At 39.5% G+C, this 18,891-nt stretch overlaps 1 protein-coding gene and 1 non-coding gene across 2 annotated transcripts; one reads left to right on the plus strand and one right to left on the minus strand.

Moving 5' to 3' along the window:
* The first annotated feature begins 17,743 nt into the window (after positions 1–17,743).
* On the plus strand, positions 17,744–17,825 carry TRNAS-GCU. Its single transcript has one exon. It is a non-coding gene; the product is annotated as a tRNA-Ser (tRNA).
* A 95-nt stretch (positions 17,826–17,920) lies between these two features.
* Positions 17,921–18,717, minus strand: LOC121980529 (nodulin-related protein 1-like). The gene has a single exon (XM_042532605.1). It carries the CDS (start codon positions 18,599–18,601, stop codon positions 18,059–18,061), a length of 543 nt encoding a protein of 180 aa, XP_042388539.1. The 5' UTR covers positions 18,602–18,717; the 3' UTR covers positions 17,921–18,058.
* Positions 18,718–18,891: the final 174 nt, after the last annotated feature.

Genomic DNA, 18,891 nt, shown 5'->3' on the forward strand with positions numbered 1-18,891 from the left:
AGAGCATAAAAACAAAAAGAATAAGAGAAAAGGAAAAATAGAAACCAAAATAGAATAAGAAGAGGTGAGGTCAAGGATTGAACCTTGAACCTCCCACAAGTAATAGAGTTATATTAGTGGATGGAACCACTAGAGTAATGAATGATAAGTGAATAAAAGATAATGGAAATGGTAGTTAAAGGAGAGAAGATGGTTAAGTAAAAGAGCAAGAGAAAATCAAGTTGCTTACCTTCTCTTCCTCTTGGTTAAGAGAAGAAGCAAGCAAAAGATAAATTGCCTACTTCCCTCCCTCTCTCTATTTTCATGGGATTAAAGGAATGAGGGAAAAGAGGAGTTGAGGGAATGAATGAAGACATGCTTCATTTACATAGGAATAAATAGGATTGGGAGAAGAAAAGCAAGGGATTTAACTCTTTTTCTTCCTCCTTCCTTCTCCTTCTTCATTCTCCACCGAAACCAAGAGCCCTCCCTCTCCTTATTCCAAAAGCTAAGCTAAGTTTCCTCTCCAAGAAAACTAATTTACGAGAAGAAGCCTTCAAGATCTACCCCTTCCAAGCAAGAGAAACAAAAGGAAGTGTAAGAAAAAGAAGCTTACTCCTTCCTTTGCACCTAGGGTACCTTTTACCTTAAGAAAAACCACAAGCGAAAGGATGTAAGTTTCCACTCACCTGTGGTACAATAGCTTATGTATTTTCTATGAGATTAGATTGCCTAAAAACCTAGGATACCTTCATGGAACTTTCGGCCAAGAAAAAAAAAGAGAAAAGAAGGACCTAGGAAATGTAAAGATCCAAGTTTGACATGCTAAATATGTTTATTGTAACATGTACCTTATGGTAGGAAATTTATCTAATGTTTATATGTTAAAATGTTTGGTTAGAACTTAGAATGATATCCCTAGACTCTCGGCCAAGCATGAATAAAGGAAATAGGTAAGTTAAGACTCAAACCAAGTATGCTCCTTTTTGTTTTGTGATATGTACCTCATGATGAGAAAGTTGTTAACATGATATGCTCATGCCTATATGTTGATTGAACTTTATTCCATGCTCATAAACATTCGGCCATGGTAGGTTTAAGGGCCTAGGAAATTTTAAAACCAAAACTAAGCATGTCATGATCTTTCTTAAGATAAGATATGAAGTTGATATGATATACTCATGTTTATATATTAGGTTGAACCTTATTCCATGCTCATAAGTATTCGGCCATGATAGGATTAGGGGCCTAGGAAAATTGTAAAACCTAAACTAATCATGCCATGATCCTCCTTAAGACAAGATATGAAATTAATATGACATGCTCATGTTGTAGTGTGGTTAGAACTTGTTTTCATGCTCCATGAACTTTCGGCCACAACAATTCTATAAGCCTCGGAAACCTAGAACTTGAACTAAACATGCTCATGATGTTCTTGGTAATAAATACTATGAAAATGGTTTAGGGTTTCCATGCTTTTATGCCACATGAAATCTAGTTTCATTGTTCACAAGTTTCGGCCATGGTAAGTTAATGAGCTTAGGACACCTAAAACCTAAACTAAACATGCTTATGTTGTTTCTCATGATGTATGATATGATGTTAGTTTAGAGTTCACATGCTTGTATATTGAATTTTCTAGCAAATGGGATACTTGATGATATTCGGCCATGATGGGTTTATAGACTTAGAAAACCTAGAACCTAAAATAAACATGCTTATGTTGTTTCTCATGATGTATGATAGGATGTTAGTTTAGAGTTCACATGCTTGTATATTGATTTTCTAGCAAATGGGATACTTGATGATATTAGGCCATGATGAGTTTACAAGCTTAGAAAACCTAGAACCTAAACTAAACATGCTCATGATGCTCCTTATGATACATGATATGATAATGGTTTAGGGTTCACATGCTTGTATGTTGATTGTTAACCTAATTTACAACCATGTGTTTCGGCCACTATATGATACTAGGGTGGAGACCTAATTATGATTTCCATGTACCTCGCATGCAATGTTTTATGATGTGATAAGAGCTTGCTATGCTTCTATGTTTATGTATGCTTATGATCTATGCATGTTGGTAACCCTTATGATGTGGTGTGTGCCCAAGTTATGCATGCTATTTATGATGAGCTGTGTGCCCAAATTATGCATGATATTATGATGAGCTGTGTGCCCAAACTATGCATGTATTTATGATGTGCTGTGTGCCCAAATTATGCATGCTACTATGATGAGCTGTGTGCCCAAATTTTGTATGATATGATACATTAAGAAATATGATATGCTTGAAATAATAAGAACCATGATATGTAAGACATGCTACTTTACTTTATATGGCTTGTACCAAGGGTGGGATCCATAAGCACCCCGGGGTCGATGGACTAAGAAACGGGCCTCGTTAGGGATGGGCTCCTAAGTGCCCCTAGGTCGATGGACTAAGAAACGGACCTAGTATGTATGTCTTGTAGGGTTCAAGACTTGCTACCTTGGACCTACATAGGACGCGCGCATTTATGTATGTGGTACAAGCCGGGGCCCTAATCATGTTGAGATTATGTTTAAGTATGTATGTAATAAGTTTTCAAAAGACATGTTGCATATATTTTTCATGATACATGTTTTCGAAAGTCATCTCGCATGATACTTATGACTATGTTATGTTATGCTAGGACGCACTTTATGATTATGCCATGATAATTCATGATACTTATGATCATGTTATGTTATGCTAGGATGCACTTTATGATTATGCCATGATATGTCATGATACTTATGATTATGTTATGTTACGCTAGGATGCACTTTATGATTATGCCATGATATGCTATGATACTTATGATTATGTTATGTTATGCTAGGGTGCTCTTTATGATTATGCCATAATATGCCATGATTATGTTATGTTATGCTAGGATGCATTTACGATTCTTGTCATGATATGCCATGATACCTTACGATTATGTTACGATATGACGCTTCTATACATGATATGATTAGTTGTCTTTATGCTTTATGCCTTATGAATATGCTATGCTTTACGATTTTTGTGAGTAGGAAAGGATCTTACTGATCCTTGTGTGCTCATAGCTTACTTTCCTTATACCACAGATAAAGGCAAGGAATGGATGTACTAAGGGAGCAGCAGGAGGGGCAAGAAGGACGTGTGTAGTAGTGGCTCGGCTAAAGAGAAAGACCTGCTTTTAGTTAATAAGAATTATGCTTATGTCGTTATTTCATGACTCCATGACATTTCATCATGCTTATTAGTATTATGGCTTAAATTCATGTTAAGCATGCTATGTGACTTTATATGATAGGTAGTTAATGATGATGATTTGAAAAGTAAAAGAAAAAGTTTTAAAGAAAAAAATATATATATACTATAAACAAGACTTCCGCTGTTTTAAGTAGAAAAGTTTATTAACAAGCAAGTAAGTAAGATAAGATAAGAAGAAAAAGAAAAGTAACCCTCGTCAGCTTGAGCAGGAAGGGGCGGGGCGTTACAGTTTGGTATCAGAGCCAAGTTTAGCCTTTTCACTACACACATGTCAAGCCTCCATCCTGCCGTTCCAAGTAAGAATCTATATGCTTAATTTAATTCTTCTATGATGCTTTAATATTATGCATGTTTACTTATTCTTTGATGATGATAAGTCACTGTTCTAGTTTAGGTATGCATGATGGTAGAATAAGAATGATAATGATCTTATGTTAGCTTGGATAGAAATAACGATAATTTATTGTCATTTAATGAAGATAAGCATGGCTAGGAGACGTACTACCCGAGCAGACGAGACAGCAACTCCATCAGATCTGACCCAGGTAGTTACTGACCTCCAGCGTCAGATCACGGAGCAACAACAGCTGATCACGACTTTGGTGGGTCAGCAAGAAAATCCTGCCACCCCGCCAGTAAATCAGAATGTAGTGTCCGTCATCCCAGTAGTTGCACCAGTACCACCGATAGCTCCTATCCCAGTGGTCCGACAGGAGACCTACTTGATACAGTGGCTAAGGCTGAAGCCGGAGAACTTCTCAGGTACTTGCGAGCCATGGGACGCTCAGGTCTGGTTCAAGACAGTGGAAAGCATAGTGGAATTACTGGACTGGCCCGTATCGGAAAAGATCAAATGTGTATCATTCTGCTTTTCCGAAGACGCAAGAATGTGGTGGGAAAGAGTGAAGGCAAAGAGACAGATTAATCTGATGAACTGGACGGAGTTCTTCGAAGAGTTCTTCCATATGCAAGTGACGAACCGGCATTACAACGAGTTCACCGAGTTTCGGCAAGGTGACCTATCAGTGAATGAAGCAGTAAAGCGCTTCAACCATCTGGCACGCCTATGTCCAGAGTTGGTTCGCACAGAAAGAGAAAGGGTCAGACTGATGATGAAGATGCTTCGACCCGAGATAGCACTGAACGTGGCCGGCGGAATTAATAGACCGCAGACTACAGAAGAATTGATCAGCAGTGCCCTGATCACGGAACATTATCAGAAAGCGATGAACGAGAATAAGAATCAGGCATGAACAGAAGGACAAAGACCTTCAGGTACCAAAACAAGCTGGAAAGGGACCCCTACAGGAAAAAGGAAACAATGGGACAATGCAAAAGATGACCCAGTGAATAAGCAACCGAAATACCCTCAGTGCACTATTTGTGGGAAACTGCATTCCGGAGTATGCCACAAGGGTACAAGAAAGTGCTATAATTGCGGAGGGGAAGGACATCTGGCCAGAGACTGCACTAACCGGTTTTAGGCACCACCCCAGCAGAATAACCAGAACAAGAGTGCCCCCTCACAACTACATCAGATGCAAGCTGCTATTGAAGGAACACCGATTAGCCAAGGGAGATTGGAAGCCCCGCCAACTACGACGAATGCCAGGGTTTTCTCACTTACTAAAGAAGATGTGGCCAGTGCCTCTACTGTCGTCGCAGGTCAGTTAACTACTTTCAGTCAATATGCTAAAATTTTATCTAATACGAAAGGCGAACCAGTGTTTGAATTTATCGGGAAGCCGAGAGACATTCCGTGTCATTGGATCGAAAATATGTCCGGGCAACTCTTTACCATGACCATAGCAACCACATTATTCGACAACCTATTGGAGAAACAAACCAGTGACCAAAGCCTCCAAAGGATTAAACAAGAAACCCTAGAAGGGAAGAATGACGGATTCTGGATCGCGGACTGTGGGATATTATACCTCAGGGATCGATTATGTATTCTCGGGGATCCAGAGTTGCGAAGAAGGATACTAGAGGAAGCTCATTCAATGCCCTATGCAATGCATCCAGGATCCACCAAAATGTACTAGGATTTGAAAAAGAAATTCTGGTGGTCCGGTATGAAAAGAGATGTGGCTCAGTATGTCAGTACCTACCTGACCTGTCAGAGGGTTAAAGCAGAACACCAGAGGCCTGGAGGATTACTGCAGCCTGTCCAAATTCTAGAATGGAAATGGGAAGATGTCTCTATGGACTTTATATCAGGATTACCCAAGACAACAAACGGCTATGACGCCATATGGGTAATCGTGGATAGATTAACCAAATCTGCCCATTTTCTAGCAATCAAGATGACTTATTCGATTGAGCAACTTGCTCAATTATATGTCAAGGAAATTATTAGATTATATGGGATTCCTAAGACCATCATTTCAGATAGAGATGGTCGTTTTGTTTCATATTTTTTGGGAATGTGTCCAGAAGGCTCTTGGTACGAAGCTATTATTCAGTACTGTCTTCCACCCTCAGACCGATGGACAAACAGAAAGGGTTAACCAAGTATTAGAAGATATGTTACGGGCATGCGCATTAGACTTCAAAGGGAGCTGGAGCCGATATTTATGCCTAGCGGAATTCACCTACAACAATAGTTACCAGGCTACTATTGGGATGGCGCCCTACGAGGCTCTGTACGGGAGGAAATGTAGATCCCCTATATGTTGGTACGAAGGCGGTGAAAAGAAAGAGATGGGATTTCAAACCGAGTTCATCGATAACACCACCCGTGCTATACAGAACATCCGCCAACGAATAGAAACTGCTCAGAGTCGATAGAAGAATTATACGGATAAGCGACGAAGGTCATTGGAATTCAGTGTCGGAGACTCAGTATTTCTCAAAGTAGCTCCTATGAAAGGAGTAATGAGGTTCGGTAAGAAGGGAAAGCTAAGCCCGCGTTATGTTGGACCATACCGAGTTCTGAAAAGAATCGGCAAAATAGCTTACGAAATAGAGCTGCCTCAAGAGTTGTCAGTCATTCACAACGTGTTCCACGTTTCGATGCTAAGAAATGCATTCCGAGCACGGACCAAGTGATCGAACCACGGGCAGTACAAGTGCAAGAGGACCTAACCTACGAGAGCCGACCAATTCAGATATTGGATCGAGACGTCAAAAGACTAAGGAACAAAGAAGTACCCTTAGTAGATGTCCTGTAGCAAAATCAACGGTACGAAGAAGCCACGTGGGAACGGGAAGATGATATGAAACGGAAGTATCCGTCGCTATTCTAAGTTCGAGGACGAACTTTCTATGAGGTATGGGGTACTGTAACACCCAAGAAATTATAAGATAAGTATATGGGTGTTATTTTCTTTAGAGCATAAAAATAAAAAGAATAAGAGAAAAGGAAAAATAGAAACCAAAATAGAATAAGAAGAGGTGAGGTCAAGGATTGAACCTTGAACCTCCCACAAGTAATAGAGTTAAATTAGTGGATGGAACCACTAGAGTAATGAATGATAAGTGAATAAAAGAGAATGAAAATGGTAGTTAAAGGAGAGAAGATGGTTAAGTAAAAGAAAAAGAGAAAACCAAGTTGCTTACCTTCTCTTCCTCTTGGTTAAGAGAAGAAGCAAGCAAAAGATAAATTGCCTACTTCCCTCCCTCTCGCCATTTTCGTGGGATTAAAGGAATGAGGGAAAAGAGGAGTTGAGGGAATGAATGAAGACATACTTCATTTACATAGGAATAAATAGGATTGGGAGAAGAAAAGCAAGGGATTTAATTCTTCTTCTTCCTCCTTCCTTCTCCTTCTTCATTCTCCACCGAAACCAAGAGCCCTCCCTCTCCTTATTCCAAAAGCTAAGCTAAGTTTCCTCTCCAAGAAAACTAATTTATGAGAAGAAGCCTTCAAGATCTACCCCTTCCAAGCAAGAGAAACAAAAGGAGGTGCAAGAAAAAGAAGCTCTCTCCTTCCTTTGCACCTAGGGTACCTTTTTCCTTAAGAAAAACCACAAGCGAAAGGATGTAAGTTTCCCCTCACCTGTGGTACAATAGCTTATGTATTTTATATGAGATTAGGTTGCCTAAATACCTAGGATACCTTCATGGAACTTTCGGGCAAGAAAAAAAAGAGAAAAGAAGGACCTAGGAAATGTAAAGATCCAAGTTTGACATGCTAAATATGTTTATTGTAACATGTACCTTATGGTAGGGAATTTATCTAATGTTTATATGTTAAAATGTTTGGTTAGAACTTAGAATGATATCCCTAGACTCTCGGCCAAGCATGAATAAAAGAAATAGGTAAGTTAAGACTCAAACCAAGTATGCTCCTTTTTGTTTTGTGATATGTACCTCATGATGAGAAAGTTGTTAACATGATATGCTCATGCCTATATGTTGATTGAACTTTATTCCATGCTCATAAACATTCGGCCATGGTAGGTTTAAGGGCCTAGGAAATTTTAAAACCTAAACTAAGCATGCCATGATCTTTCTTAAGATAAGATATGAAGTTGATATGATATGCTCATGTTTATATATTAGGTGAACCTTATTCCATGCTCATAAGTATTCGGCCATGATAGGATTAGGGGCCTAGGAAAATTGTAAAACCTAAACTAATCATGCCATGATCCTCCTTAAGACAAGATATGAAATTAATATAACATGCTCATGTTGTAGTGTGGTTAGAACTTGTTTTCATGCTCCATGAACTTTCGGCCACAACAATTCTATAAGCCTAGGAAACCTAGAACTTGAACTAAACATGCTCATGATGTTCTTGGTAATAAATACTATGAAAATGGTTTAGGATTTCCATGCTTTTATGCCACATGAAATCTAGCTTCATGGTTCACAAGTTTCGGCCATGGTAAGTTAATGAGCTTAGGACACCTAAAACATAAACTAAACATGCTTATGTTGTTTCTCATGATGTATGATATGATGTTAGTTTAGAGTTCACATGCTTGTATATTGAATTTTCTAGCAAATGGGATACTTGATGATATTCGGCCATGATGGGTTTATAGACTTAGAAAACCTAGAACCTAAACTAAACATGCTTATGTTGTTTCTCATGATGTATGATAGGATGTTAGTTTAGAGTTCACATGCTTTTATATTGATTTTCTAGCAAATAGGATACTTGATGATATTTGGCCATGATGAGTTTACAAGCTTAGAAAACCTAGAACCTAAACTGAACATGCTCATGATGCTCCTTATGATACATGAGATAATGGTTTAGGGTTCACATGCTTGTATGTTGATTGTTAACCTAATTTACAACCATGTGTTTCGGCCACTATATGATACTAGGGTGGAGACCTAATTATGATTTCCATGTACCTCGCATGCAATGTTTTATGATGTGATAAGAGCTTGCTATGCTTCTATGTTTATGTATGCTTATGATCTATGCATGTTGGTAACCCTTATGATGTGTTGTGTGCCCAAGTTATGCATGCTATTTATGATGAGCTGTGTGCCCAAATTATGCATGATATTATGATGAGCTGTGTGCCCATACTATGCATGTATTTATGATGTGCTGTGTGCCCAAATTATGCATGCTACTATGATGAGCTGTGTGCCCAAATTTTGTATGATATGATACGTTAAAAAATATGATATGCATGAAATAATAAGAACCATGATATGTAAGACATGCTACTTTACTTTATATGGCTTGTACCAAGGGTGGGATCCATAAGCGCCCCGGGGTCGATGGACTAAGAAACGGGCCTCGTTAGGGATAGGCTCCTAAGTGTCCCTAGGTCGATGGACTAAGAAACGGGCCTAGTATGTATGCCTTGTAGGGTTCAAGACTTGCTACACTGGACCTACATAGGACGCGCGCATTTATGTATGTGGTACAAGCCGGGGCCCTAATCATGTTGAGATTATGTTTAAGTATGTATGTAATATGTTTTCAAAAGACATGTTGCATATATTTTTCATGATACATGTTTTCGAAAGTCATCTCGCATGATACTTATGACTATGTTATGTTATGCTAGGACGCACTTTATGATTATGCCATGATAAGTCATGATACTTATGATCATGTTATGTTATGCTAGGATGCACTTTATGATTATGCCATGATATGCCATGATACTTATTATTATGTTATGTTATGCTAGGATGCACTTTATGATTATGCCATGATATGCCATGATAGTTATGATTATATTTTGTAATGCTAGGGTGCTCTTTATGATTATGCCATAATATGCCATGATTATGTTATGTTATGCTAGGATGCACTTACGATTCTTGTCATGATATGCCATGATACCTTACGATTATGTTACGATATGATGCTTCTATACATGATATGATTAGTTGTCTTTATGCTTTATGCCTTATGAATATGCTATGCTTTACGGTTTTTGTGAGTAGGAAAGGATCTTACTGAGCCTTGTATGCTCATAGCTTACTTTCCTTGTACCACAGATAAAGGCAAGGAATGGATGTACTAAGGGAGCAGCAGGAGGGGCAAGAAGGACGTGTGTAGTAGTGGCTCGGCTAAAGAGAAAGACCTGCTTTTAGTTAATAAGAAATATGCTTATGTCGTTATTTCATGACTCCATGACATTTCATCATGCTTATTAGTATTATGGCTTAAATTCATGTTAAGCATGCTATGTGACTTTATATGATAGGTAGTTAGTGATGATGATTTGAAAAGTAAAAGAAAAGTTTTAAAGAAAAAATATATATATATACTATAAACAAGACTTCCGCTGTTTTAAGTAGAAAAGTTTATTAACAAGCAAGTAAGATAAGATAAGAAGAAAAAGAAAAGTAACCCCTGTCAGCTTGAGCAGGAAGGGGCGGGGCGTTACAATTTACAACAGAAATAAATAAATAGAAAGGCACGATGCGCAGGTCGCGTAACAAATATACAACACGCACAATCACATGACGGCACGCAGGCCGTATTATGAATTACAATACAATTTCCAATCATATTGGGGTCTTTTGGGTCATGACCATCACAAAATAATATACAATTCTAAATTTTGTAATTTCCATAAATTTCTATAATTTTTGTCTAATATTTTTACAATTTTATGAGTAAAAATTCCCGACGGTCCCGTTTAGCGATTTTCGGACGCAATCGCGGAACGAAGCCCCTTACGGGGTTAGGGGCAGCACCCCTACCCACGATATAACCATTGCGAGTGTTCCTAAGCGATCCTACAGTGCCTTAGCCCGCTGTCCCAAAACGATTTGGGGTGAAACCTTGCCGTTTCGGAAAAATTTTCTCGATAGTCGAAGCCTACAAGTGTCTAAACTCTTGTGTTTCGCTTCTACGAGAAAAATAGCCATAAAATCTATAAAAATAGTAAATTTATAGAATATTATAGAACTGATATTTTTCATAAAAATACAAACAAAAATTCGTGCGCGTTTCACACGTGACTCTGATACCACTATTGGGTTTTTCGGGCCGCAAAAATCGCTTTTTGCATTGCGGAAACCCCGAAACCCCACCACCGGATTCTTGCGAAGAAATAAAATTTATGTAAAACTTAGAGTACGAGTTTCTAGCCTAGATCTAAACTAGATCTACAAAGGAGAAGAGCTTTACCCTTGATGCGATGCCCTTTGCTAATCACGCTCGTCCAAGGTTCGCCGGATCTCGAGAGTATCAAAGTAGATACTCCTCTATGTGTATCCACACAAGCAAGATGTAACGATCCGGCCCTTTGGCCTCTTGGGCGGCCCTTGCGGCGGCCCACTGGTGGCCCTTATGTCGTCGGCCCATTTGGCGACCTCTCATGTCGTCGACCAACGACCCTTTGGCCGTGTCGTTACTCACTAGGACTTTCCACCCCTGGTAGTGGATTTTTGCCTTCCCCAGGATTCAAACTCTAGACCTCCAGGCTAAGTACTAGAATTTATGAATCCTGGTAGCCAAGTGAGCGCCGGGTCGTTACACAAGAGATGGAGAAACCAAACAAAAAGGTGTGCTAGCACCTTTAAAAGGTTCGGCCAAGGTGGAGGAGAGGGAGAGAAGAGAGAGCTTGAGGAAGAAGATGAGAGTTACACAAAAGAAATGAAACTCACACCATGAATGAGTGGTCGACCACATGAATGAGGTTAATAACCTCCATGGAATACCAAGAGTCACAACTCTTGGTAACTCCCATGAGTTGGCATCCTACTTAAGCAATCATGATGATGTGGAGAATCATCATTGGCCCACTCTTTGCCAACTCACCAATGAGATGGCAAATGGTCAAGTCAAACTTGACCCTTCATCTTCCTCTCAAGTCAAGTCAAACTTGACCACTTCTCTCCCATGGTTGATCAAATTTGACCATTGGTTCAAGTCAATTTTAATTTAATGAATCTCTATTCATTGAATTAAATTGACTCAATGAGTCTGAGTCCAAATTAGACTCATCTAACACATGATCAAATTGAGTCCAACTCAATTAGCTTAATTTGGATTACTCTTAATCCAATTTGGTTCATCACATGGACCTAATTCTTTAGGTTCATCAAATGAACCTAATCTCCATCTAATTTGCCCTTTGTGTGTGACCCTATAGGTTCTTATAACATTGGCAATGCTCCTAAACTCATTTAGAAGCATAAGTAATGAGCGGTATCTAGCAACACATCATTACTACCCAAGTTATAAGATTGTTGAGATCCAACATCACCTTGTGACTCTTCACAATATATGACAAGTGTCCTTCTATCCTTGACATCTAGATTGATCAATGTGAGGCATAGACCGTGTCATCCTCTAATCAATCTAAATCTTGAATCTCAAGTAGACTCACTCAATCAAATGAGCTCAACATCTCATATTGACTCATTTGGGCATGGCCATGCACTTAGTGGTCTCACTCTATTAAGAATATCGATGTCACTCCCGTCATATAGGAGGGATAGATCCCATCTACATCACTCACATCCCTCCGCACAATTTGTTACATACCCAGTAATCACCTTTATAGTCCACCCAGTTACGGGTGGCGTTTGACGAAGCCAAAGTATGCAACTCCTTATGTAGGGAACCATGGTGACTTCAGGTCCAAGGACTAATAGTCATACTAATAGCCACATGAGAAAGTATATGACACTCATATAACGATCCATGATACCTTCTCATGGCGAGTCATTCAGTATACATTCTTCAATGCATACCCATGTGTCAACTTGATATCTCCATATCCATGACTTGTGAGATCAAGTCATCGAGTTGACTTACATGCTAGTCTCATCGCATTAACATTGTCATTGAATGCTAATACTTGACTAGGAATGATTAAGAGTAGTGTTCCCTATATCATATCACTATTGATTCAACTAACCGATTGATATAGGTAAGAACCTTCTACTCAAGGACGCTATTATACTTAGTTATTTGGCACCAATACAAGTAAGCATAATAACCATAAACAAATGCCTTTATATATATATATAAGAATATGATACAACGAGTTCATACAACAATCATCAAATGATTGGCTCTAGGCTCTAACTAACAGTTGCAACACTTCGGGATGGACTCGTTAGCATCTAGATGCAGAAGGATTGCTTTTTCGAAGATGTACTAGACTGCTGCTCGAGACCTCCTTTTATTCACTGCTAAAGGCGCCTTAAAGCCCATCTGAGGCGCCTCCAACCCGCCGAGTCAGCCGCGTGGATTAGCACTGATCCGGTCGCACCTCATCCACTTGAAGGCGCCTTCAGCCACTCCAAGCCGCGGGCCAAGGCGCCTTCAGTCCCCATGAAGGCGCCTCCAACTCCTCTGCACAACTGGCTTCGGCTTGCACCCGAGGCGCCTCCAAGCTCCATGGAGGCGCCTTGGATACTGTTCATCCGAGGCTTAACTTGTTCCTTTTGTACGTGCAAGATATGTTAGTCCCAAAACAACACCGTACCCTGCAAGACAAAGTTAGAACAGATATAAACATGATAAATAAGTGGTTGTCAATCATCGGACTGTCCGGGTCTGACTTCGAATTTCTGACCGAAAACCCTAGGTCGACCTGACGCTTACTGTTCCCTCTATGGGGAATGTATCCTCACCTACTCCCCTCAGGAGAGATTACCTAGTGTCAGTCCAGTCCACCAGACCGACTGGACTTTCTGCCTAGAGTTACCACCCCCTAGGACCTAGGGTTACTGTCCCCTAGGGTTTTTCTCCACCTAGGATTACCACCCCTAGGACCAAAGGTTACCGCCCCTTAGGATTTTCCTTCACCTAAGGTTACCACCCCCTAAGACCTAAGGTTACCGCCCCTTAGGTTTTTCCACCTGCCTAACCGCAGTTAGTGTTGGAGCAATCCCAATGGTTCGTGGGACCATGTGTTTTGGTGTTTTGGCAAAGGGTTTAAGTTAGGTTTACCCTTATTATTTGATATGTGTACTTGAGTTGTGCAGGACTGCAGGTGACACATGTGACTCAGGTTGACGGCTTCGGGTCCGATGAAGGATGGCATTGAGGACAAGCCGCGGGCTTGAATGCATCTGAGGGATCGTGGACAAGGCAGCAAGGACAAGGGCCGAGGGAAGCGACTTCGAGGCATACGCGAAGGATGTCATTGGAGACAAGCCGCGGGCTTGGATGCATCCGAGGGACGAGAGCCAAAGGAAGTAGGCTTGAAGGCAAGAGGTCAAGGCTGCAAAGAAGAGTCAAATGAGTCGTGAGGGTACGAGTGCATGAGAGATTGTACTCAGAGTAAAATCCTAGTTTTAGGGGTTTACTGTAGCGGCACTGCAGCAGTTACTGTAGCGTACTGTAGCAGTCGACTGGTGTATGGACCAGTCGACTGATGCACTGTAGCAGAGAGCCGTTAGGCTGGCACCAGTCGACTGGTGCCGATACCAGTCGACTGGTAACGGGCAAATCAGCCTTGCTGATTTCTCAAGCTCTATATAATGGAGCTTGGTATGGTCGACCAAGGCGACGAAATTAGACTTGGTTAAGGTCTAATTAGTAGTCTACAAGTGCTCAAGTGTTTGTGGAATCCAAGAGGTCTTGGTGTGTTGTGGTGAGGTTTCTCCACCCACAAGGAGCGACTTGAGATAGCCGGAGTTTCCGGGGGCTAATCCACCGAAGGATCGGGATCGTCCACCTTATGGACAGCCGTGGAGTAGGAGCATCATCTCCGAACCACGTTAAACGAACGTGTATTGGTTTGCTAGTTCTTTTCTTTCTTTAGCTTTCGTATTCATTGCTTTAGTATTTGTATTTCCGCTGCGCAAGCTAACAATAGTGTAGGAAGCTAACGATTTAGGGGTGCCGTCTATCCAACCCCCCTTCAAGCCGGCCACCGATCCTCCAACAGTTAGAACTTTCCTGAAACCTCATTTAAGCACATTAGATAATAAGGAATCTTAACTTTGAATTCCTTTTCCATTATCAAAACTTAGGTTCGATCGTCGGATGCTTCCCGCACCGACATCCCAAACTCAATCTATCATTGTTGTGTCTTGGACTACCCAACACCATATCTAACCCTCTAGCTTCAACCGCGAATCTTTTTAGGGTTTTCTCCAAACTATCAAGTTTTGCCTTCAAAGCTTGATTTTCCTTTTCTAGGTTCCTTACCCTAGAATTGACTTGTCTACATTGTACATTCTTAGACCTACCCATCTTTCTAGGCATATGTCTCCACTTCTTAGGATTTTTGACTAGGTTCTCCATTACCTTATTCTCTTTAGTAATGAGAATCTAAGATGCTTAGATTTATCATGTATAGGTACCTTAGGGGTTATGATCTACATTGACCCTATTTCTATCATGATATCTAAAACCAAAATTATGTATGGGTAAATAATGAAAATTATTCCTAGCATGTATGGGAAAGCAACAAGTTGAATTACATTTCAAATTAGGGTATACCTCCCTTACCCTTGAAGCTCCCCCTTAACTTGAGCTCCTCTTCTTCTCTCATTTCTTTAAATGTGTTAGCTTCTTGATCTCCTTCTTCTTAGGGCATTTGGTGTGGTAGTGACCCTTCTCCCCACACGTGAAGCATACAATATGCATTCTCCTCTTTTGGGCTTTTTCATTCCTACAACCCATGTTAGTATTTAAAATAACTTGATTGAGTTTAGGAGTTAGATTCTTCTTACCTATAGGACACCTACTCTTGTAGTGTCCTTTCTCATTGCACCCGAAGCAAATGATGTAGTCCTTTGACTTGACTTCGGTGAAGATGCTTGCAAGGTTGACTTCTAAAAATTCCTCTTCACTTGTCTTAGATTCTTCTTCAACCCTTGATGATGTTTCCTCATCCACACTTGTGTATGTCATTTCTTCATCCTTCTCCTCCTTGAATGATCTCTCATCTTCTTCTCCTCAGAAGTCGAATACACGTCATCTTTTGATTGCTCCTCCTCCACTTCTTGGACCATTGAACCCTTCTCCTTGGGCTCTTCCTTTTCATGTGTAGGGTTAGGTTCTTCTTTTAGACTCAACTTTATCTTGCTCCATAAGCCATAAGCATTTCGTACTTGCTTACATCACTTATCACATTAGAAGGTAAAATATCAATTAAAATCGATATTACCTTCTCATTTGCCTTTGATCATGATCGTTGTTCCTCGGTACAATATCTTAGTCGGAGTCTTTTCCCTTTCTTGTCTCTTGGGACTTCGAACAGCTCCTTGACATTGAACGGCTCCTTGACCACCATCATGGTGTCCTAATCGGTTTCAAAGAAGACCTCCATCTTCATCATTCAATAGGTGATATCCCATAAGCTTCCTCTTTTATATTTTAGCGGAGCTATCAAGTCGGCCATCCTTGAAAGTTGCTCTTCTTGGTGATTAGTCCGATGAAGTACTACGACCTCGTTCTAATACTACTTGTTGAGGATTGGTGGTCGGTTAGAAGGGGGGTTGAATAAACGTCACCCCAAGTCTATTACAAACTCGACATGCTCGTTTAAAGTGGTTTGGAGATAAAACTCCTACTCCACGGTTGTTCGTAAGATGGACGATCCCGATCTATCGGTGGATGACTCTTCAGTAAACTCTGGCTAGCTAATGTAGCTTCTTGTGGGCGAAAAAATCTCACCACAAGTCTCATAAGAACACTTGAGATGCTAGAGCACTGGTAGAAGTAGTACCAAAGAAAAATTTTTAGTTAATTATTTTTTAATTTTCTTTTTCCTTTTATAATTAACTATTAAAGATAATAAATAATCGAAATAATTTTTACTCTTTTAATGTTTCTTTAATTTTACTCTTTTTTTATTAATCTTATCGTATTTTTATTTTTAATAAAATTCTTAAATAAAAAAAAATATATGGATAAATTTAGTTAATCATTATGAGTTTAACCTTTTTTTTTTTTTGAAAAAAAAATGAGTTTAGATTGTCCATTACTTTTGTACGAAATTCATTAATTTGATAGGTTAGGTTTTATTCAATTTAAGATAAAGATAATAAATTTTTACTTTAATTTAGGACTGAAAGTTAGAAAAAAAATATTTTTGAAATTAAATATTTTCTTTCAGAAATATAAAAATATAACGTACGTGTTGAAAATATCAAAATTTTAAATGCGCTCTTTCTTAAAAAGTAGAAGGGTTAAAAGATTTACGCATTAGATTTTTTGTTGAGAAACCAAATTTCTAAAGATTTCTAATTCGTACTCCCCCTTTAATTCTGGACACGATCGACTCAACCCAGATATAAGCATTAGCGATATGCAGTGATTTGATGGCGACTTATCCTGTTGTCATCAACTCTGTATGTTTCTTCTAATTACTTGTTTATATGGTAGTAGAAAGGTGTTAATTATCATTTTATATTTTGATTTCTAACTATTATATATTTGTATAGATTTTTTTGAAATAAAACTTATAATCAATGGATATTGAATTTCTGAATCGTGGATGACAAGTACTTTTAGATTTACTTTAATGATTGGAGAAAAAATTTTATAAATTCTTTCAGTTTTGAAGTTATTTGGAGAGATTAAAGATTTTAATATTATCTTTTTTATGGTAATTAAACGAGCAAACTTTTTCAAACAATAATTATTTAATTTAATGGCAGGACTTCTTTATCCGGGAGATTTTAGGCTTAAGGTTAGGAGTTTAATACGTATAATTGCATGATTTATAGAAATTAAACGAACAGAATAATTTTACATCTGTAAGGACTATAAAAATTATTGTTATTTTTTATAAAAAGAAATTGTAGATAAAATTAGGGAACACAAAATCACCACCATCATCTTAGAATTCGAGAGAAAATATATTTTTAAATGATATTTGTCATGCATGTATAAATTTTGAATAAATTACTTGAATTAAAATAAGTGACTTTTATAACAAAAAATATAGTACATTTGTTACTTAAGTATGATAAAAATATATATATATTATGTTAAATTAGTAAAATGATAAATTGAATATAAAATAAAAATAAGTGAATAAATTAATTATAATTAAATATTCATGTTTTTTATTATTGAATAGAAAATTAAAATAGTTTAATATCATCTAGAACAAATGGGTATCGGTAGTCGCTTTGGCCGAGTGGTTAAGGCGTGTGCCTGCTAAGTACATGGGGTTTCCCCGCGAGAGTTCGAATCTCTCAGGCGACGATAGAAGTTTTATTCTTATGTTTTTTGGCAACCAAATTATCTCAAAATTTATTTTCAAGTATTATTAGAAGGTTACGGAGTAATGACAAAGAAAATACACACCAAAATCCATATCCATTATTACATCGCGATTAACAAAGTAAGATGCATTCAAAGCGAGAAACACATAACTATCGACTTCAAACATGTTTTTATTTCATAAAAAACAATAAACACCGCATTAGTCATCGCAATCACTTCTTCAACAAATTCTGGGCCAAGTTGGCATATCCTTCCAAGCCGCCTCCGCCGGATTGAGCCTCGCCGGAGTCATCATCCGCCGGAGGAGCTTTATCTGCCCCTTCTTCCTCTACTTTCGCCCCTGCTTCTTCAGTCTTTGCCGCTGCTTCCTCTACTTTCGCCTTTGCTTCCTCCGTCTTCGGAGCGGCGGCAGCAGCAGCAGCAGCTGAACCACCGGTGGTGCGATACTGTTCCAGATACGTCTCCGCTTGCTCCACGTACTTTCCATAACTGCTTTCCTCGACCTTAGTGTAGTGAGACACAGCACCGAGCAAGTCGGAGGCTGCTCCTGCGGCGGCAGACTTGTCGACCTTGTCAGCGGCGCCGCCGAAGGTGGACTTGGCCGCGTCCGCCACCACTTTAGCGCTAGAGAAGAGCTCGGTCGGGTCCATCTGCTGCTGGTGTCCGTGGGAGTCTCCGGAGCCAGTCTTGTCGGCGCCACTGCTGTCGGAACCGCCGGAAGCAAAAGCCGGAAGCTTGCTGAAGAAAGAATCCATGAGGGCTAACTACCGGAGGCGATGGCGAAGAAGGTAGCTGGGTGGGGGTGATATTTAAGCAGCAGCAGCGCAGTTGAAGTGGAAGATATCTGAGAAATCCTAAAGTTGAGAATGTGTGGGTGGGAATCGATGGTGCTTTAATAATATCTATTGCGTGGAAGAAACGGCAGAGGATGCAGCGTCGCTATGGATAACGATGGCCACTTGTGTCGGCAAGAGCGCTATGATGGGCGTGTCCATTCCTCTGGCCAAGCGATGGGAAGGCCACCACGGATATGCCGTCGACATTG

This window comes from Zingiber officinale, chromosome 5A, assembly GCF_018446385.1.
Source record: "Zingiber officinale cultivar Zhangliang chromosome 5A, Zo_v1.1, whole genome shotgun sequence".
NCBI lineage: Eukaryota > Viridiplantae > Streptophyta > Magnoliopsida > Zingiberales > Zingiberaceae > Zingiber > Zingiber officinale.